The sequence below is a fragment of the Pangasianodon hypophthalmus genome, chromosome 16 (assembly GCF_027358585.1).
Source record: "Pangasianodon hypophthalmus isolate fPanHyp1 chromosome 16, fPanHyp1.pri, whole genome shotgun sequence".
NCBI classification, from domain to species: domain Eukaryota; kingdom Metazoa; phylum Chordata; class Actinopteri; order Siluriformes; family Pangasiidae; genus Pangasianodon; species Pangasianodon hypophthalmus.
In genome coordinates, this window is record NC_069725.1 from 3,202,403 (window position 1) to 3,225,087 (window position 22,685).

The 22,685-nt window shown below is 36.6% G+C and overlaps 1 protein-coding gene and 1 long non-coding RNA gene across 4 annotated transcripts in view; one reads left to right on the forward strand and one right to left on the reverse strand.

Annotated features, from left to right (window-relative positions):
* Position 1: 1 nt before the first annotated feature.
* Positions 2 to 21,835, reverse strand: LOC113545563 (cadherin-13). 2 transcript variants are annotated; one of them, XM_034312103.2, is made up of 16 exons: positions 20,670 to 21,835; positions 18,683 to 18,793; positions 17,940 to 18,086; positions 17,240 to 17,372; positions 14,345 to 14,493; positions 14,038 to 14,169; positions 12,228 to 12,410; positions 10,451 to 10,755; positions 8,842 to 8,984; positions 7,987 to 8,202; positions 5,430 to 5,636; positions 5,207 to 5,337; positions 4,457 to 4,516; positions 4,259 to 4,309; positions 2,322 to 2,399; positions 2 to 1,741 (listed from the first exon to the last, which is right to left on the reverse strand). In XM_034312103.2, exons 1-16 carry the CDS (start codon positions 20,712 to 20,714, stop codon positions 1,499 to 1,501), a joined length of 2,334 nt encoding a protein of 777 aa, XP_034167994.2. In that variant the 5' UTR covers positions 20,715 to 21,835; the 3' UTR covers positions 2 to 1,498. The 2 variants fall into 2 exon arrangements, with proteins under 2 accessions (XP_034167994.2, XP_034167993.2); XM_034312102.2 differs by having other exon boundaries at positions 2,322 to 2,402.
* Positions 5,646 to 22,685, forward strand: part of LOC117599287 (uncharacterized) — a 59,728-nt gene continuing 42,688 nt past the window's right edge. The window contains exons 1-3 of one of the 2 annotated variants that reach the window (XR_004579747.2): positions 5,646 to 6,066; positions 8,003 to 8,213; positions 20,874 to 20,925. This is a non-coding gene — a long non-coding RNA (uncharacterized LOC117599287). The remainder of the gene's footprint in view (positions 6,067 to 8,002; positions 8,214 to 20,873; positions 20,926 to 22,685) is intronic. The other variant, XR_008304089.1, reaches the window with a different exon arrangement.

The following is a 22,685-nucleotide window of genomic DNA, read 5'->3' on the forward strand; positions in this document are numbered from 1 at the left end:
ATTCAATTTGATTTGATTACATGTGCTTTATTGGCATGACCATTACAGCAGTTACAGCATTGCCAAAGCATTACAGTGACATAGAAATTAAACACAAACAGCAACAAAAAAAAAAAAGTAAATACACATAATTGCTCTGTACAAACTTTGGTCAGGCTGATCAAATCCTTCACCACTATAGCACCACTATCAGATTTGCCATAAATGTGCACCTCTACATTTAAAGTGAGAAATTAGAACATTTATTCAGAAAAAATAAGTGAAAATTAAGGAAAGCTCCACCCTGAAACATATAAAATGTTAAATATGTGTATAGTGAAATGTGTAGTCAGTTGTTTTCTCCTAAAAACAAAAGAGCAAGAGCTTCTTTTTTTCCACTCACTATTTTCAAGTAATATTCAATATCAGTTATAATATTAATGAAAAAACCAGCCTAGAAATAGGGGGAAAATTGGAGCAAACTCTGGAATCAGAGTCCCAGAATGCAATGCAGCTATATGACAGTGTTACTCTGAGTTATGGCAGAGAGTTGGCTCAGCTACTTTGTGACCTACGATATGACGAGTGCAATGGAGCTGAAAGAACTAAAGCGCTGCTGCAACGCACATACAAGTTAGAGATGAGGCAAAGGGCGAAGTCCTACTGAACCACTATCAGCACAGCATTATTGGTAATGCAGGAATCCATTAACCAAAGTGAAAACAGACCAAGTTGCTGAACATTAAAAAAAAAAAAAAACAAGTCAGAATTTTATTATACAATAAATCTTGGATAGCACTGAGGATTCTAAAGATTAATACAAGTTATTCGTTTTTGGAATATGTAAACAAATTTACATGCAGAAAGAAATCCCTTTGTAATTTAGGAAATGTAAATTTTCACATTCTGGATTCTTTAAAGATACCTGTGCACTGGCAGGTGATTGTGTCGCATTGTGGTTTTCTTTATACTTAGTGTACTGTGTGTGTGTGTGTGTGTGTGTGTGTGTGTGTGTGTGTGTGTGTGTGTGCTGTTCTCTATAGGTTGTAAGTGCTAGTACTTTTCATCATATTTACATTATTGGCAAGGTAAAGGTGAATTAAAATAAATAAATTTTAGAAATACTACTACTATTAATAATAATAATAATAAACTAACAACTACATTTAAATGATTTCATTGTCAATTTTTTTTTTTTTTATTTTAGTTGCCTGACATGTCATGTGCTTGCTAAACTTTTTGGCTTTATTACAATTGACTTTATGGCAACAATTGTTTAATCAATTATGTTTTTGATTAGATTAGATTTCTGTGATATTTTCCATCATAAGAGTATGTACTTATATGTATATATGTATATATATATATATATATATATGTGTATATATATATATATATATATATATATATATATATATATATATATATATATATATATATATATGTATGTATATGTATATGTGTGTGGATGTGTGTGGATGTGTGTGAAATGTGATACAGAGGCTATAATAAAATGACACTATTGCTGAGATGATAATGATGCTTGGCTCATGGTGCTCTCCTGGATGTAGTCTGGCCTGCACTTTGCTGCCAGTCTTTGGAATTTGGAGACCAGATTTTGGAGATCCCCTAAACTGAAGTAACTGTCTGCCATAGAAATGCTGTCCAACTGAGCCAGGTCCTCAGGCTCACCCTCATTATCATATTGGTGTGGTTTATAATCACACAGCTCCTTCTCCTCTTCATGAAGTCTGAGCAGTTTCTGAAATCAAACCAACAATTCACAGTTAATAAAGTCATCAGTGATTTATTAACACTAATATTCTTAATTATTGCAACTAAAATCAAATGGTTGATCCAATGGGAATCTGTTTAGAATCCTTTAATTGTGATTATTTCATACAATCTTAGAAAAAAAGTGTTATTTCAATCATTATGGGTTCTTAGCTTCCTAAAGTATAATAGATTAGCCTTTATTATTTTGGCACTGTTTATACATGATTTTGCTATTGCAGACAATTTTCAGAATTTTGCCTAAATAGCATGTGATTCGGGTCAACGATGCCCCATTGTTCGAGGTCATGACCAATTTCTGACATGTCTGACAAAATTAAGGTTGTTTATTGTAGGCTACTTGTAAGCTACAAGTGACCAGCTGGTTTTATGAGTTTGAATCCAAGAAGAAACTATGTTGAAACTGGGAGGAAAAAGATCACAAGAACACCGTACTTGGTGATGGTAATACCCACCCTCTCCAATTCACAGTTAAGCCTTAAGCCTTAAATCTGACATCATGATTTTATAATTAAATGGTGTTGATGTGTAATGTGAGGCATAATTACCTCCTCAATCACAGTGTTCAACATTTTCCACATCTGAAACTGTGAGACATCACTAACTGTGCATGTCTTGTTCCAGTCCTGCTAAGAGCAACATAAGGAAAGGTAAATGAAATTAGGGGGAAATTTATATCTTTCTAAATACACATTGGCCCTTAATCATGAAAATTGCATAGAAATTTGTGTAGATTTGAGCAGACAGAATGACACGTGAACAGATCTGTCTGATTTATGACATACTACAGAAAAACGAGCAGTGATTTGAGCACAAATGATGTATCAGCTTCAACTGCATGGAAACAACTACTCTCATTAGTACATTGACAATAAGTGTTAGTTTAGGGGGACCCTAAGCAAGATATGAATCGGGGACCTCCTCACCAAAATGACTTTTTTACCCTGTGTAAGACCTGTTACCATAGAAACAATGACGTTAAAAACAAGTGTTTATGTTACAGCCAGGACTAGTGTCAGAACCATGGGGTTATATAAAATTAATCCACACCTTCAAGAATTCAACCACACTGTGGTATAAACACAATATACACTCACTGTCCATTTTATTAGGAACACCTGTAGACCTGCACATTCATGCAGGTATCTAATTAGCCAACTATGTGGAAGCAGTGCAAAAGAAAAATCATGCAGATACAGGTCAAGAGCTTCAGGTAATGTTCACATAAAACATCAGAATGAAGAAACGGTGTGACCTTTGTGACTTTGATCCTGGCATGGATGTTGGTATCAGAATGTATTTTTGATAGACTTCAAAGCACTTCTGTAAGTCGCTCTGGATAAGGGCGTCTCCCAAATGCCGTAAATGTAAATGTAATGTAAATGGTACCAGATGGGCTGGTCTGAGTATTTCAGAAACTCCTGATCTCCTGGGAATTTAACAAACAGTCTCTATGATTTACACAGAATGGTGCGAAAAACAAACAAACAAACAAACAAAAACACCGAGTGAGTGACAGTTCTGTGGGTGGAAACACCTTGTTGATAAGAAAGGTCAGAGGAAAATGGCCAGATTAGTTCGACCTGCCAAGAAGGAACCCTGAACTCCTGTTCCACTCCTGTCAGCCAAGAACAAGAGTCTGAGTCTATCATGGGTACACGCTCATCAAAACTTGACAGCTGGTCTTGACAAACTTGACAAAGTCACCTTTTTTTGATAGCTCTTGGTGCTAGCGCTTGACCTGTGTCTGCGTGTTTTTTCACATTGCGCTGCTTCCACGGGATTGGATGATTGTGCAGGTATACAGGTGTCCCTAATAAACTGGACAGTGAGTGTACATGATTTTTACATGATTACTTTTTTAGGAACTTGATTAATGGAAAATGTTCTACAAATCTATGGGAAATCTCTCCAGTACAATTTATCTTTCGTTTGCTTCTTTTTTTTCTTTTGTTTTCTTTGTTTCCTAGATTCTAGCTTTGTTTTCTTACCTTCCCTCTTCCTCTTTGTTAGCTTCCCTACCTTGTTTTGCTTCAGTTCTTTAGTTCCCTAACCTGTTGCATCTTACCTATGTGTTACAACTGCATTTCCGTGGTCCTTTGTTTCCAAGATTCCCTTCACTAGCATTGTTTCTTTGCTTTGCTTGCTTTCTACCTTCCCCAGCTAGTTTTATAGCTTCCTTGTTTTCTATCTGGCAGATTACCCAGATTCCTCTTTTTCCTTATTTCCAAGATTCTAAGTTTCTAGCTTCCTCATATCCTATACTTCTTTATTTTCCTTCTTCCCAAGACATGCTCTGATGTTTCCAAATCCCTACCATGGACTTTATGATATTTTCAGGAAAAGTTTGACGGTGCATCCTGTTGTCTCTGTCTCCCAGTCAATACAGGGAAAAAGGTAAATTCCTCTCTCACTTACACATGAAGTATAATAGGATGTTGTTTGATGTGATTTTCTTAAAAAAAAAAAAAAAGAAGAAGTGTACCTTTTGAAGAATTTTCCAGTCATGCCTGTTATGTTCTTTCATCTTTTTTTTCTGTAGAAACAAACACTGGTCAGTTCATCTAATAGCACGTTATTATTGGTTTTCTTACAATTATTTCTCTCACACACAAGTAAGGTTTCTTAGAATATTGTGTCATAAACTTTATGGTTTCTAAAATAGTAAAACAAGGCAGCATACCTTTGCAATAATATCCAGTTTATTATATGGAGGGAGTGTGAACTTCTTTTGTAATTCCATCTGCAGAAACAAACATCAACCTGTTCATCTTCTTGCAAAGTATCATCAATTCCATTTATTTAGATCTTCACTATTATTTTCATGATCATAAATTAATCTTTTGTCTAATAAATATAAATTGTTATTATTTTGTTTAAAGATCTTTTTTTTTCATTTAGTACTTCCTTTCAGAACCTACATTTTACATATATATATATATATATATATATATATATATATATATATATATATATATATAAACACACACACACACACAGACGCACACATATATATATATACTGTATATTTGTTTGTTAGTCTGTTTTTTTTAATCTCTTTTTCATTTTACAGTTTTTCCCTTTCTTTTTTCTTTCTTTTGTTATATGCACAATATCAATGATCTCAAACAAGGTTTCATTCTTCACTAAAAAAGGGTTTAAAGAAGTAGAAATGATAGCTGCCACAACAATTTAACACGCTCTGTCATAAGTGTGTGCTCCCGGTTCACTGATTCATGAAGGAAATATGTGGACAGAATAATAATTTGTATCATTTGAAACACTGTATTTTGAATAGTAAGTATGAGGTAAGTCAGAGTATTACTTTTTGATAACTGATGGAATGAAAACTTGGTCATGATCTATAAGAGAAATAAAATTGTCTCTCTAATATGTCATTTATTTGTCATTTTAAAAAAATATGGCATGGTACCTCAACATCACTTCCTGGTCCTTCATCATTATAACGAAACACAACAGATTTTGATTCTTCAAATTCAGGAAAAGGTTTTTTCTCTGCCGTGTATGAGCACCATGAACACTTGAGCACCATGAGCAGGACACCTTTTGATTTAAATCACACACATACAAAATGAAATTAAATACAAGGCCAGATGTTTTAAAATTAAGTGGATAACAAAAAAAGCTTTGCTTACACAGCATCAAGAGAAGGCATATAAAGGTGATGAAGATGCCAGGGACTCTGGTCCTTATCGTATCTGACCTGCTATGAGCTGAGCAGTTACGTACAGTTACTGACAGCTTTTGTCTTGAGGAAAGCCCTCCAGAGTCACTTATATTCAGAATGAGCTCATAGCTCCCAGAGTACACACTGCTGTCTTTAACCAGATTTACAGTTTCTCCTGTATAAAAAGATAAAGAAAGAAAAATAATGGGTTAATCACATGAAAGTACAATCACAGCTTCTTCACCACCCTAATGACTGTGTCTAGAAACTTCTATAACCAGCTCTGGAGAGCCAAGGCAACAGTTGTGGAGCTATTTATTCATTTTAACTGATTCATTTTGCGTTTTTATACTCGAGTATAAATGTTTGCCAATTGTACTTTTTATTTAATACACTTTCAAAAGGAATTTTAAAGATAAATTACGATGTATATTAAAATGACTCTTCAGCTCTACGAGTCGACTCCCAGCGTTCCCATTAAAGAACCGACTTAAAGATCCGATTCAAAGAGTTGATTTAAGGAACCGATTCATTTGGAAACGACACAGACAGGTTTCCTTGTTGGGGAAACATTAATGAAGATGGCTGTGGTTAAAAAAAAGAAGGTATTTTGAATGATTACAGCGATTAATTTTAGTCTGTTAATGTCTCATATTGTTTCTGAAACAAATGTAACTTTAATTATTTGTATATGAGACTATATTTTAACAGATAACCTATAGCTAGTTTTACAGCAGAGTTGGCTAAAAGGCTGACAAAAAAAAACCTAATGAAATAGTTCACAGCGACCCAACACTTAGAAAAAAACATGCAGTGTTCCATAAAGCAAATAATTAAGTGGTTATTTTTACTATAACTTACTTAAATCGACCATGTACGCATTCTGTCATAAAAATCCTCTCAGAAATCAGATTTAGTTGGCTAGCTGTGTGAGCTAGCTGCTGTTAATTTGCGACAGAAAAGTGAAGTGCTAAGGCAAAATAAATATTTCAGTCTCCAACTTTTATTCTCTCACAATCAGAAGAAATCAACAAAGTCTTTAATATTTTACTCAATTAATTAGTAGTTAGCTAGCTTTAGCACTTTAGCATGATTAGCTTGTATGGATGGAGGTCGTCTCGCGCCTTTTATGGACGGCAGAGAAGGAGTTTTTATTTATTTATTTATTTATTTATTTTTATTTAAATGCCTTACGTCGTGAATCAGATAGTACCATTTATTTTTTTAAAATTTATTTAACTGTGAAAAATGTGGAACCATGGCCAGCCCACGCTATAAGCCCTATTCGGTTGGGATTAGTTTATCGGGGGACTTCAGTGATAATTGTTTTAAATGTATCCTTCGTGATAAAACTATTGCATCAGGACAGCAATAAAATTACCACAGGAGGAGTGAGTTCCTAGCAGGTTTAGAGGTCTGCACGGACTTTAAACTGAAGCCCGAACCCGACCCCGTACCCGATATCCTTCGACCCGATCCGACCCGACCCTACAGGGTTAAATTTTAAGACCAAACCGGACCTGAACGCGAAATCAATTTGTCACAACAAATAACTTTTTTGCAACATGCTGTATTTCAGGATTGCATGTAACAGTCCGAAAACGAACACATGTAAACAAACACAGTTTGGCCCCTCAGCACATGAGAGCAAAAGAGAAAAATCATGCATTTACCAGTTATGAAACTTTGCTTTGCAAAAAGGAAAAAAAAAACAGCTTTACAAGACTTACACTGCACGTAACTGCTGAGCTCTTTATTGGTTGTAACAGGAAGGTCGTAATTCTTCCACAGTGCCTCTTTCCCTGCATCATTTGGCACTGCAATAAGTTCTCCCTTTTCTTATCTCACTCATTGTACACAACTAGCTAACTAGATAAATTCACTCACGAGGTGTGTATGCTGTCTGCCGTGTTGTGACGGAAAGCTCGTGCGGGAGCACGTGCATGAAACAAGTTGCGTTAATATTTAAAATATATATTTTTATTTAGTAATAAACCCCAACCCGAAGCTGTTCATGAAAAATTAACCCAAACACGACCTGAAACCTGTGAGTTTTTCGGGACCCTTCAGGCTCGGGTCGGGTAACGGACCTCTAAGCGGGTTGTATTTTCTGCGAACCGAAATATTTGCGTCACGTGGTCACCTGATCACGCTCCATTCACAGCATGCTGTCCAAGCGGTCGAAGAGGCATTGTAGAGAGGAGAGGAGAAATGCTGGCTCTTATTTTATTTTGAAATCCATTTGAAAACACAAACACGTTTAGTCAGGATGGGACTAAAATTATCAGATGAGCGCTGAGTTTGGTGAAAAACAGGCCGAACTGAATGGAAATAAATTCACAGAAGAGCACGTGTAAAATAGAAACTAACGCCAGGACCCCATGTAAATTTAATCCCCTCCAAATAGGGCTTATGATGGACATTAATCAAGTGAAAGGAATATACTGAAAATGTACTGTGTTATATTTGTTTCTGTGTTTAGCACGTTTGCAGTTTGGTACATTTGTCTAAGTCTTTTGATTTACCATGGGGTGGTTCAAGCCTCCATTTTCTCTTGTTCTCTAGGATCTCGTAGATGAAGGGCTTGGTGAAAGGTGGAAGGTCCGGATCTACGGCGGTGATGTTGGTCATAGATTGCGGTAAACAAATAGTCACCTCGTTGTCCTTCAAGACTGGAGCGTTATCATTCTCATCTAACAGCTGGATGATCAGCGTTCCTGTACCTGTCTGCGGAGGTGTACCTGTAGGTCAGGTAAATGAAAGAAACATTGATGTCTTCTACGTGTGTGATATTTCACCATAAATGAACCGTTTGTGAGCAGTCTGTTGTGTAAAATTAAGTAAAATGAAAAGTTAATATTAATGGCAGAAGTGAGTGGTTACTTTGTAGCTGGAGCCGTCACTCAGTTAGACAGATAGAAAGAACAGAAGAACAAAGCTGAATGTTTTACTACAAACTTAAAAACATAGTAAATATAGTTCACTTTTAAAGTTGTATTGTAGCTCTAACAGTCTTACAGTTAAAAACTGACAAATCAAATTAATGTTTTAGGGCACAGGTGCCCCAACCTCAATCTTGACTAACACTTGTCTTGCACATTTTAGTGTTTTCTCAGCATACCATAGGGCACGTGCACATTTAGCACTTATAGCCTTAATTATATGTTGTTACTTTAATTTTATTTATTCATTATAATTCAGTTTATACTCATATCAACAATATCATGCTCACTTGCTAGAACTGTTATTGGTTTAATCTGGAATCGTGTTGAGTGATATTATAGTGCAAACGTTTGAAGTGAACACTTCCTGCGTACTCATTCACTACTAGATCCATATAATGTCTTCACCGTAAACATTAGCACTGTTGAATAGCTTACCATCATCAACGGCAAGCAAGATGACTGTGTAAGTGCTGTTCTTAACAAACAGCGATTCTCTGTCCAAAACTTTGGCTGTGGAAACTTTGCCTGTCCTCGAGTCTATTGTTACCCAGTTATCTATATCTTTTCCCTTAATGAACCTGAAGAAAGAGGGAGACAGATATACATATAGCACAATGAAGTATACATGATTTTTATAAACAAAACAAAAGTAAATAATGTGACGTGATAGAAATCGGATTTGTTTCCTGATGATCTGCCCTAAATATAATTTCCATAAAAATATAAATTTCAGATTAAGCAAAATTAATACAGATTTCAACACTCTCAAGAATGCACAAAAACACAGCCATGTATAGGAAAGTGCACAGATTCCTGCTAGATTTGTACTTATGTTTATTTGCTTCATAATGTGAGACATTGTAAATGTACACTCTGAGTTGCTAGTTGCTGGGTTTACAAACACTAGATGTCATCCTAGCTGCTGTTACTAAATACTACGGTAAGTTTACACATCTGCCACAAGATACAGCAAGTTAACTAAAGCAAGCTGACACACCCACCACACTATACGGTAAGTTAACCACGGTAAGTTAACACATCTGACACATGGCACGGTAAGTTAACACATCCGAGGGCGTGTCTGTCTAGAGAAGTGGGTCTATGTTGATAATAGTTTAACTCGTGTTCGGCTAATTTTCACAGAATGTTCTGGTCCATTGTGTACATATCAGATTTATAAACTTTACTCTTGTAATTGTCAGATCAAAAATATCATGACTCAGGTGTGAGTTTCACTGACAACTTTTTTTTTTTTTTTTCACCGAAGCCTTTAGTTTATTTTTAATTTTTTTTTAAAGATGTGCATTAACTTCCATGTTAAATTTAACCTTTACAAAATTTTTTGAAAAACATCATTGTACACATGTACAGTATATCTACCTTACATCATCTTTAAATGCTAAGGTAGATATATAGGATGCTGATTTTTAAAAAAAAAATGTTTTTCATGTTTATTCTAGTTTGAATAAAAAATTTTAAATAGGTTATTTTGCCTCAAAGAGCAACCCTGCTAACCTTGTGTTCACGCTAGAATTTGAAAAGTTGCTGATATAGCTCTAGCAAATTGTCTCTTATAGGCATTTTAGCATCTTGTTGCTTGTGGGCATGGCCTATTCAGTCTTTTTCAAATACTAATAAGAAATTATATTAGCCAAAAGTATAGTGTATTCTTCAAAATACAGTTAAATTAGAAAAGATTCAGACTTCTTTACCTTTTCTTCTTTGTTTTACTACAACTCTAAAATGGATTCAATACATTTTTTTCTTGTTACTCTGTAAAAATACGCCATAAAGAAAAAAGCATAAACATGTTCGTAAATGAATAAAAAAAAGGCCAAATTTTACATTTACAGAAGTATTCACATTCATCATGCAGTACTTGAATCTTCACAAAAAGATCACGCTTGTGAAGATGTCTGATGCTAGCTACCCGAGAAAACATGGAAACCAGCAGTGAAGTCGGGTTAGGAATACCATTTAGTGACAAGCAATTCAGGCAATTTGAGGTGAAAAATTGTACTATTGTAAAATTTGTAAATCTTACCGGTGAGTGTTTGGTGGATTCTGGTCCTGATCCCTTACAGTGAATGTCCACAGACTGTGTCCAGGTGGTGTGTTTTCCATGACAGTGATAAATTTAATAATGTCTGTGAACACTGGCGGTTCATTAACATCATCTATGATGATGAGGAAGGAAAACATTGAAGCGCTGGAGCCATTTCTCGAATAATCAACTTCCCACTCTTTTCCATCATAGTGCATTTTCCGAACTGAACAGGAAAAGAATGGCTCGTCATTCTCCACTTCAGCCGTTAGGTTCAGCTTCTGGGTCTCTTCATAGTCTAGTGGCTAAATAAAAGATTGCAAGAGAAGACATTATGCTAGTGGAAGATCTGAAAATGACTGAAGACTTACAAGAGTCTTCAGAACAAGGAAGATCTTGTACCACAAGACTGGTCCACAAGACTTTCTTTTTTTTGTGTATCACAGCCAGTTGCTGTTGGTGGCCGAAGTGCCAATATCTGTAGCATTCATGATTTTTGACCCCTTGATACGGTGATACAGGAGACACCTGAAAACTACGCTTATCTGCGGTCTTGTTTAAAGCAGTGGTCAGAACATTTTGCCTGGTGGAAAAGGCAATTCAATGAAGGGGAAAGTACAGGATGTGAAAAATGTTTGTTGTTACTGTTGCTCTTGCGTTCCACCAACTTCCAAGGGAAGTGGTAGCTTAGTGGTTAAGATGCTGGACTCCTGATCGGAAGGTTGAGAGTTCAAATCCCAGCACCACCAGGCTACCACTGCTGGGCCCTTGAGCAAGGCCCTTAACCCTCGACTGCTCAGTTGTATAAATAAGATAATTGTAAGTCGCCCTGGATAAGGGCGTCTGCCAAATGCCGTATATGTAATGTAAACTTATTTTATTTAGGTGCTAGTGTCTTGCTGAAGCAGCATAATGCTGATGATCAATTAGTCAAGGTCTGTCTGTCTGGATCCGAGTTGAATAAAAGTTAAAACAGTGGAATGTGCTTTTTTCTTGATTTTATTATTACAAAAAGAATAGGATTTTGCCTTTTAATAATGAAAAAGGGCAAGGTGAGATGTGCTGTGTGTCACCATTAGATATTTTCTTTCAGAATGTAGGCTATGGTAGATTTTTTATTATTGGAGCTGACAAGTTGTTTGAAATTTTTCTTTAATGTCAGTACTAGAAGTCTGAAGGCGATTTTATACTTTGATGATGCTCAGACCTAAAAATATATAGACAGTTTATTATTATGTATAGCATAATATGGACTGGACTTCAGACCAGACATTCACTTATGTTACCCCAGTATGAATGCATGTCGCACTTAAATTTGATTACTGACTAATAACACGTACCAAACACTTATTGCCCTTTCTGTTCCTAACTGTCAGCTGATTTGGTGGTGAGCAGGAAAAAAGCAAACACAGAAAGTGGACAGCAGACTTGCATAAAAGTTGTCTTGCTTTTAAGTAAACCTGTATAATTGATATGAGATTGTGTGTGTACTGTAGAACAATATAGCTTGAATTTCACTTAATTTCAGTTTTGCCAAAGTAATATTGAAAAAAGTGTCTGTTAGCTGGACAAACATTAAACAAGAAATACTTGTAATTGGTGTCAGACTTCAGTTCAGTAAATCAAGTGCCTGTATTAACTAGGAACCCCAGGGAGAAAAGTAAGTTGACATGGGTTTTAATGGTGTCAGTGTATCAGATCATAATTATAATTATCATTCATTCCTTTGTGTCAGTCTAGACATTTAATATTGAAGATATTAAGTGAAATATTTTACCTTTATGACAGATAAGATACCATCATTAGTTTTGGGGTTTACTTCAATTTTAAAGTTCTCTGCTTTTTCACCACGAAGTGTGAAGTTGGCCCTCCAGGCTGGAGAGCCTGGACTGTCTTTATCGTGTACTTGTATTCTGTAAACTTCAGTTCCAATCGATCCTTCTTTTACCCGTCCAGTGCCCTGTCATTTATTATGGGGGGCACAAAACAAAACACAGGACCACTGATTGTTTAGCATCTATTTTGAGCATAACTCTTAGTAATCCTAGAAGAATATCATTGTGCATGTGTACATGTGATTCTTTATATATGTGCATGTATGTGTGTGTATACATATATACACTATATTACCAAAAGTATTCGGTCACCCATCCAAATGATCAGAATCAGGTGTCCTAATCACTTGGCCTGGCCACAGGTGTATAAAATCAAGCACTTAGGCATGCAGACTGTTTTTACAAACATTTGTGAAAGAATGGGCCGCTCTCAGGAGTTCAGTGAATTCCAGCGTGGAACTGTCATAGGATGCCACCTGTGCAACAAATCCAGTTGTGAAATTTCCTCGCTCCTAAATATTCCACAGTCAACTATCAGCTTTATCATAACAAAATGGAAGAGTTTGGGAACAACAGCAACTCAGCCACGAAGTGGTAGGCCACGTAAACTGACGGAGAGGGGTCAGCGGATGCTGAAGCGCATAGTGCAAAGAGGTCGCCGACTTTCTTCACAGTCAATTGCTACAGAGCTCCAAACATCACGTGACCTTCTGATTAGCCCAAGTACAGTACGCAGAGAGCTTCATGGAATGGGTTTCCATGGCCGAGCAGCTGCATCCAAGCCACACATCACCAAGTGCTATGCAAAGCGTCGGATGCAGTGGTGTAAAGCACGCCGCCACTGGACTCTAGAGCAGTGGAGACGCGTTCTCTGGAGTGATGAATCACGCTTTTCCATCTGGCAATCTGATGGACGAGTCTGGGTTTGGAGGTTGCCAGGAGAACGATACATTTCGGACTGCATTGTGCCGAGTGTGAAATTTGGTGGAGGAGGAATTATGGTGTGGGGTTGTTTTTCAGGAGTTTGGCTTGGCCCCTTAGTTCCCGTGAAAGGAACTTTGAATGCTTCAGGATACCAAAACATTTTGGACAATTCCATGCTCCCAACCTTGTGGGAACAGTTTGGAGCGGGCCCCTTCCTCTTCCAACATGACTGTGCACCAGTGCACAAAGCAAGGTCCATAAAGACATGGATGACAGAGTCTGGTGTGGATGAACTTGACTGGCCTGCACAGAGTCCTGACCTGAACCCGATAGAACACCTTTGGGATGAATTAGAGCGGAGACTGAGAGCCAGGCCTTCTCGACCAACATCAGTGTGTGACCTCACCAATGCGCTTTTGGAAGAATGGTCAAAAATTCCTATAAACACACTCCTCAACCTTGTGGACAGCCTTCCCAGAAGCGTTGAAGCTGTAATAGCGGCAAAAGGTGGACCGACATCATATTGAACCCTATGGGTTAGGAATGGGATGGCATTTAAGTTCATATGTGAGTGAAGGCAGGTGACCGAATACTTTTGGTAATATAGTGTATGTGTAATGCATGTGCGTATGTATGTACAATTGAATTAAGATGATATACCAACTAGGAACAACACTTGTTAGAGCAAGTATCTTTATACTTGGTTCAAATACATATAAGTTCATAATATATAAAATAATTTTATTGGTAATAACATTGAAAATTGTGAGTTTAGCATACTAATTTTATTAATATATTTCTTTCATCATAAATTTTATATTTACTTACTGTTTTGCTTGTAATTACAGGTCTTTGGTCATTTTTGTCAGTAACGTTGATTATCACTGTAGCTGTGCTGGAATGTGGGTTTACGTTCTTTTGATCCTTTGCTTCAACCACTACAGTGTATTTCTTATTTTCCTAAATTAAAGCGATATAATATGAATTCTCTCAAACACATTACTGTTGCTTTTTACACCCAGACATTAATTATTAGCATAGTAATTAAGCCAAAATACAAACAGAAATGCTGCACATAGCATCGACAACACATGAAGCCAAGGAAAGAGATGTGGAGAAGATCAATGTCTCATACCTCATAGTCCAGACATCCTCTGAATGAAAGTTCCCGCTTCTCATTTATAAAAAACATAACATCATGGGGGTTTGAGGTAACTTTAACATCAAAAGTTAAAATTTCTTGGATTGTGCGATTGGGTGCATGCAGTGTTAACAAATTTGTACCTGCAGAAACACAAGCAGAAGAGAACATAAAAGAACTGTATATATAAATGGGTATGTACAGTCAGGTCCATAAATATTGGGACAGTGACACAGTTTTGGTAATTTTGCCTCTGTACACCACCACAGTGGATTTGAAATGAAGCAGTCAAGATGTGACTGAAGCATAGACTTTCAGCTTTATTTCAAGGAGTTTAACAAAAATATTGCATTAACCGTTTAGGAATTACAGCCATTTTTTACAGAGTTCCTCCATTTTCACAGGCTCAAAAGTAATGGGACAATTGACTGATAAGCAGTTTCATGGGCAGCTGTGGCCTGTTTCCTCCTTATATCATGATAAATTAAGGAGGTAAAAGGTCTGGAGCTGATTCCAAGTGTTGAATTTGCATTTGGTAGCTGTTCATGGGAACTCTCAATATGCTGTCCAAAGAGGTGTTGATGCAAGTGAAGTAGGACATCATTAGGCTGAAAAACCAAAACAGACCTGTCAGAGAGATAGCAGAAACTTTAGGAGGGCCAAATCAACAATTTGGTACATTCTTAAAAAGAAGGAATGCACTGGCAAGCTCAGCAACACCAAAAGGCCTGGGAGACCACAGAAAACAACTAAAGTGGATGATTGCAGAATTCTTTTCTTACTGAAGAACAACCCCTTCACAACATCTAGCCAAGTCAGGAACACTCTGGAGGAGGTAGGCGTATCATTGTCAAAGTCTACAATCAAGAGCCACCTTCATAAATGTAAATACAGACGGTTTACCTCAAGATGCAAACTGCTGGTAACACTCAAGAACACAAAGGCCAGATTAGACTTTGCTAAAAAACCTCTAAAAAAAGCCTGACCAGTTCTGATGCAAGATTAACTTGTACCAGAATGATGGGAAGAGAAAAGTATGGAGAAGGAAAGGAAGGGCTCATGATCCAAAGCATACCACATCATCCGTCAAACATGTGGAGGCAGTGTTATGGCATGGGCATGTTTGGCTGCCAATGGAACTGGGTCACTGGGGTTTATTGATAATGTGACTGTTGATAGAAGTAGCAGGATGAATTCTGAAGTGTACAGAGCTATACTTTCTGCTCAGATTCAGTCAAATGCTGCAAAACTGATAGGACAGCGCTTCACAGTACAGATGGATAACAACCCAAAACATACTGTGAAAGCAGCCCAAGAGCTTGGAAATTAAATGTTCTTAAATGGCCGATTCAGTCACCTGACCTCAACCCAACTGAGCTGCTTTTCACTTACTGAAGACAAATCTGAAGGCAGAATGACCCACAAACAAGCAGCAACTGAAGATGGCTGCAGTAAAGACCTGGTAAATCATCTCAAGGGAGGAAACTCAGCATTTGGTGATGTCCATGGGGTCCAGACTTCAGGTAGTCATTGACTGCAAAGGGTTTACCTCCAAGTAATAAAAATAATCCTAATATTTATGATTATATTAGTTTGTCCCATTACTTTTGAGCCTGTGAAAATGGAGGAACTCTGTAAAAAAATGGCTGTAATTCCTAAACGGTTAATGCAATATTTTTGTTAAACCCCTTGAATTAAAGCTGAAAGTCTACGCTTCAGTCACATCTTGACTGCTTCATTTCAAATCCACTGTGGTGGTGTACAGAGGCAAAATCACCAAAACTGTGTCACTGTCCCAATATTTATGGACCTGACTGTACATACAATGTATATAATGCATACAGTGTATGTACATATATTGTATACAATGTATGTGCATACTGTATATACATTTAGGGAGTTTTCATATAAGCAGTATTTTGTCCATTTGAATGAAACCAACCAAGTGTGTCTGAGCAAAATGTTTGTGGTCAGTGGACTCTAGCACAATTTGATTGCAGTATTGACCAGACTGCAGGAAGTGAACCAAACATGCAGTATATTTTTGGTTGCAACTTTTTTTTTTTTTTTTTTGGCAAATGTGAGCTGCTAAGCTGAGCTGCGAGGTGCGAACTAAGCCAAAGCAGCGCTATAACGTTGCAGAAATGCCATGACTTCTAGATATTTGCACTGAGCAAAAAGAGAAAGTAAACACCAAATGTGATTCACAGAATGTTTGAAGCTATTTATTTATCTAATTATCTTATCTTTTATTTAGTACCGGCTTCGTGATATCCATGCTTGGGAGATTTTTGTGATTTCTACCCACACTTGGCAAAGTGACAATTTTACCATTTTCTGTCATCGTATATTTGACTAATGAACAAAAGAGTTTTACAAATATGTTCATGTCTGTCAGCCAATGCACGTTTTCCTGGTTTGTTTAATTATGTGCAATAGTGCAACCAAGCCAAATAACAAACAGACCAAATGTATCAAATTTGCTTTGATTCATACTTGGCAAACAGACTAATACTGTAGGTCGGCAACCAAAATGCCCCTTACTACCGCGGGGACCGCCATGGCACACACAAATTTACACGTGAATCTTGTTTTTAAAATAACCACCAGGTGGCAGTGGTGGGCGTAGCTGATAAAGTGGCCAGTGAGAGTTCTAAGAATTAAAGTTATTTTACCTTTAGAATTTTAAAAAAAAAAAAAAAAAAAAAAAGGCTTTCGCAACTCCATGTTTGGCTCTTTAGGAGAAGATTAACACCAGATCAAAGCAGAAAAAGAGGGAAATAGCAAAAACACATCAAAGTTCTCAAATAGTGCTTGTGATATTTTACACAATGTATCAAATTATCACTTTATGGTCAGTTGTGCAGATTTTTGTCTTTTCTGATTTACCTTGCAACATCGATTCTTCTACGCTGATAACATAAATGCCTTTACTGAAATATGGCTCATAAACCTCCTCTATCAGAATGTCCACTGCAAGTCGTTCGTACACATCTTTCAGGGCAGCACATTCAAATACAAGCTGCAGGCAGACAGAAGATACCATAATTGATATGTAAATGTAATAATTCAAGTAATGTAAAACATAATTTCAGCCATAATTTGTATTGTAGAATGGTTGGGATTTTGCTTAGAGTCCACATGGAGACCAGATAGAGCAAGTTTTTTTTTCCAAAATAGTAGAGGTGTAATGATGCACAAAATTCTAATTTAATATGATTAAGGCTCCAGAAAATGAGTATTTTAATAGACTATTATATATTATTAGTATATTAATATTATTATAAAGTAATATTTTATAATAATATTAATAATAATATTATTATAAAAATTAATCATGTAAACTAATAGACAATCACGTGGCTAATCTGATTATTCCCTGTTACAGTAAGAACTAATTTACATTGCACATAAGGAATTTGATAAGGAATGTGTTTTAAACACACAAACATTTTATGGATCTCTTTCTATTTCTGAACTGTAATTACATAGGATTAGGGTCATGACATAAAATCTAGCCAAAAAAATCATGGTAATCATGAGAAAACATGGTAATTTTGATTGCAGTGCTAGTAAATAAAATGGGTACCGTGAAATTTTTTCTGTCGCCATAGTCCACATTCCCAGTTACACTTATTTCCTTGGTTGACTTGTTTATAACAAAAAGGTCCTTTGGGTTATCATTAATACCAGGACCATAGATTTCGCATTCTTCAGTATTCACGTAAAACTTCAGCTGTGAAAGACAAGATCATTGCTTCACTGCAGTTGTGTGGTGAAATATGTTTCTTCATGCATATCAGGTTCTGCATCAGTTGTACTGAATAGCATCGCCTGTCGTTAGACACTTGTGACACTTCGTATGTGACACTTTTTTTAAAGCCAAATGGTTTCATAATAATAAATAACAAGAAGACTAAGCAGCGAAAACTGCCGTCAGTTTCATTTTCCATTTGTGGGGTTTTTGAGTGACCCTACAGATGGCTGCCAGAAGAATTCGACCTTCAAAGTCTCTTGCTTCAGTTAAATTTTTTGGACCCGCTGATTGTGTTTGAACTTAGATGTCTGAACAGAAATGGGACCCTGCAGCCCTAATGGGAGTTTCCCAGTCCCAGGATGTCACAGCTGTAATTCGCACACAGTTGTTGTTTCGTACCATTCAGTTCAACTGATGAAGCCTCAGATTTAAGTGTATTTATTTGCGGTCAAATATAAATCTACATTAAATTAATAAATATAAAAACTAATATATATAAATATAAATGTATGTATATATGTGTGTGTGTGTGTGTGTGTGTGTGTATGTGTGTATGTACATATGTTTGTACATACAAATCCAAGGAATCCTTGGTGGCCTCGTTTCATAGTTATTATGTCCACTACCCATGATCGTTTTTGGCGTATCTTGCTTACTGAGGAGCCAATCTCCCGAGCCCCACCCTGCTGCAGAAATAATTACATGGCAGTTTATACATCTCACAATTGTTACATTACAAAAAATCTGATGATGATCAAGTGAGGTTTCTAATTAAACACAGCCTTTGTAGCGATTGAAGTGACACTGAGTCGCTGAGATTTTATCTTCCATGATACCACAGTGCTGCTGGAATTCTTGAATCTGATTGGTCAGAAGATATTGATTAAGTTCCTATAATATGAGCTCTGACAGTAGTACAGCTGCAAACCATATGTTTATGGTAATGTGCCTGTTATAATAAATTATCGTTTCTAAATCAACAGACTTGTATGTTGGATACTGCTCAAGGCTAATAATAAACAGATAAACTAGTGTGTTATTTAATGAACTTTTTCCAGCATTGAGTTGGCTTATTACATATTACATTTCGATGGCTTTTTAAACCATCTGCATGCATTTTCTTACTTGCTTTTTTTTTTGTTTTTGTTTGTTTTTGTTTTTTTCACCAGCCAAAATAGTTGAGATCTCCTACAGCATCAACTAGTTCACATATTGATCTAATCAACTAGTCTACACAACCTCTAATATATATTAAATGTAATAATGAAATGTACAGTACGATTATCATCTAATAGTGGATACAATTTCTGTTAGCCTTATTTTTTCCAGAATTGTCCTATTCTACTTTCAGAGCCTAGGTTATTGGTGTTAATTGATAGAATAGACCAGGGATGGGCAAACTTGTTGACTGGAGGGCCACATCGACTTTTTGAACCCAAGTGAAAGGCAGCATAAGATATGTGTGACAAATGAAGCATTTCTTATTCATTTATGAAACATTTGGCATATTAAGGAACACTTCTCATTTAAAATCCACTGTGAGCCATATTTACAATTATCTAGCTATGCACTTGAGGTGATTTACTAACTATTACTACATATCCATCACCATGAAAATATGTGTATTGAAAACAGAAGAAGAAAGCATAATCTTTGCCTTTCCCAGCCATGGGAAAATTAGCATGCTTGCTTGAAAAATGACGACTAAGGTTGTAGTCTTTATTAACGGCAAGACTTTCTTGGCATATCAAACATACCGCCTTCTGTCTGATACTGGTGAAAAAATATTTTGCTGTCCATTCTTTGTTAAACACGCAACATTCAGAGTAGACGGTTCTTTTTAGATATTGCGGAGTCCATTCTAATAATGACTGAATAAACCATAATATACCTTACTGCAGGCTACAGCACACTGCATTTCTCCTACATCAACTTAATCATTTTGGACCAAAATCGTTACTCAAATGTAATGATATTTAATACATTTAAAAACTGCCTCGCGGTCTGGATGAAAGTGCCTGGTGGGCCGTAGACAATAGTATGTTGAGGAATAGCCTTAGTTAATGTCCTTTGAAAGGCTCACAAAAATGCTGATATTACTTTGGCAGAATTTGAGTTGGGAGTGCAAAGTGTTTACAGGAGGGTGTCCATGTTCGAAAAGGAGATGGTGCGTGCCGAAGTACACGTTAGTTAAATAACAGAGATTTATGAACTAAACCTACTTAAAGTGCACTAAAAACCTAACTGATGGCTGCGTGGTTAAATTGTTCATTAAATGTGGTCACATTTTCTTTAGAGGAGAGCAAAATTAATTGCATAACTTAATTAATTTAAAAGATTTTTTTTAATGATGTCATTGTGTTAACTTTAAACTGTACATAGAAAATAGAACATCACTAAAGCAATGCATGTAGTATGTTGTTTTGTAGTTTAATCGGAATCGCATTCTTAAATTTTGTAAATATTTCACAAATGTTTAAATGATGTATTAATAATAATAATAATAATAATAATAATAATAATAATGATAAATAATAATAATAATAAAATTCTGTTGCTTACTGTCATTATGAAGAGAATGATCATTATAGCAGTTATCGTCCTCATGTTGTCAGTTGCAATTGTATATCTGCTCTGTTGTGTATACGAGTCTTACCAGGTTCCAACCTTTTAAAATTTTTTACTGGGAGGAGAGCTTTGACAAAATTCATTTGAAATACGGCAGAACATAATTATGTCATCATTCAATATTGTTTTTTCTTTCAGCGCCTTGTCTTGTTTTCCCTTAAACCTGTTCTTGACAAGTCAATGGTGTCAGGTATGTACCTCACCCTAGATCATGTCATTCATCCATGAGATATGAACAAAGCTAAGAATTAGGCAACAATGACTGCACAATATAAATGGTGGCTAGTCACACACACAATGATTAAAATTTTCCATTGAAATAATGAAAGAAACTACCTTGTCTCATTTTTAAGAGAACTTTCATTTTCAGATAGTATTATTTTCTTTCTCTCTCAAAAAAAAATATTTGATATTGTTACGTTCTCTCCTTAGTCTAGGGGTTAGGGAAGAAGTAACAAAAAAAAAAAGTAAAGCTGTGGCTCTAAAAAAAATTAGCCAATGAAAAATTACAGCAAAACAAGCATGGAGAAATCTCCTTTTCTCCCATCCCAGCTCAAGTTTACACCCACAGCACTTTTAATTAACAGCGCCCAAACACGGAATATCCTCAAATGAAGTGGTCTTATTGCCGGCTTAGCAAAGCCAATTAAATAACATGAACAAAGATTGATAAACAGAAAACAACCAAATCGTCAGGAGAGGGCAATGCCAAAATAATAAACAAAACAAGATCTAAAGAGTTTAAACAATATAAATTACCTACCAAAAGAAAAGCAAATAAAAGACAGTTGTCTTACCTCTCTCCCTGACTAATGTAAAAACAGGAGAAAAACAGAAAGGGGTAAAACCCAAATGAATAGGCCCCCGTTTCCCTACACGGTTTTACGGTTTAACTCACAAAAAGATCAAATGACCACTTCGTATTCACACAACAGATTCACCCATTACACTTTTGCTCAACAGCAATTACACAACACGTTGATTGGGATAGCAGAAAAGGGACTCTCTCCGAGCTCTGCTTCTCCGCCGCGTTACATCGGCTGTTATACCTGCTTGACAGAGGAACCACGCTCCCGCTAATTAGGCTCAGCTGCAGATGGTTTGGAGCGCTGCGTGAAAAGAGAGAGGGAGAGGAGAGAGAGAAAAAGGGGAGAAAACAATCACCAGTATACACAATGCAATTTACGTCATGGGACGTATCAGTATATAAATAAAAAAAAATATATAAAATATAGTGGCCTGTATGTGCATGAGTACGAATTATCCAATTAGCCAGTCATGTGGCAGCACCATAAAATTATGCAGATACAGGTCTAGAGCTTCGGCTCTGTGAAGTTGGCACCCTATATAAATAAATTGTCACCAAAACTATACCATTCGTTTGTGCTGCAAAAACGAACGTTTGTACGAACGAACTAACCTTCCGTCAGGTGCCATTACGTCAATCTCTACTCCATGTCTTCCAAATCGCTCCAAACTGGCGCTGTTCGTTTGTGTTCGATTTGTTCTGGTTTATGCCATTAAAACAAATGATGTAACTTCCCTTCATGAGATACAAGAAGAACGTTTTCGGGTGCGCTGATGTCACTCTCCATCCCACGTCGTCTAAATCGCTTCTATCCGGGGACGTTCGTTTGTGCTCGAATTGTGCCGGTTTGTGCCATAGAAAGAAACAACATAACTTGCTCCCATCTTTAGACATTAGCTATGTTTAGACTTCACGCGGCGCTGTGCAGACCGATCGGCGTATACACCAAAGTACCGCGAGAACGATTCGAGAATTACACAGTACTGATCGCAGAACTATGCTATCGCGGTAGAGAATGACGTAACTGCACCTGAAGGAAGGTTAGTTGTTTGTTATATTTAAGAAATAATCTTTGTAACCGTGTTTCTTTTAACAGCACAAACTGGCACAATTTGAGCGCAAATGAACGCCACCTGTTTGGG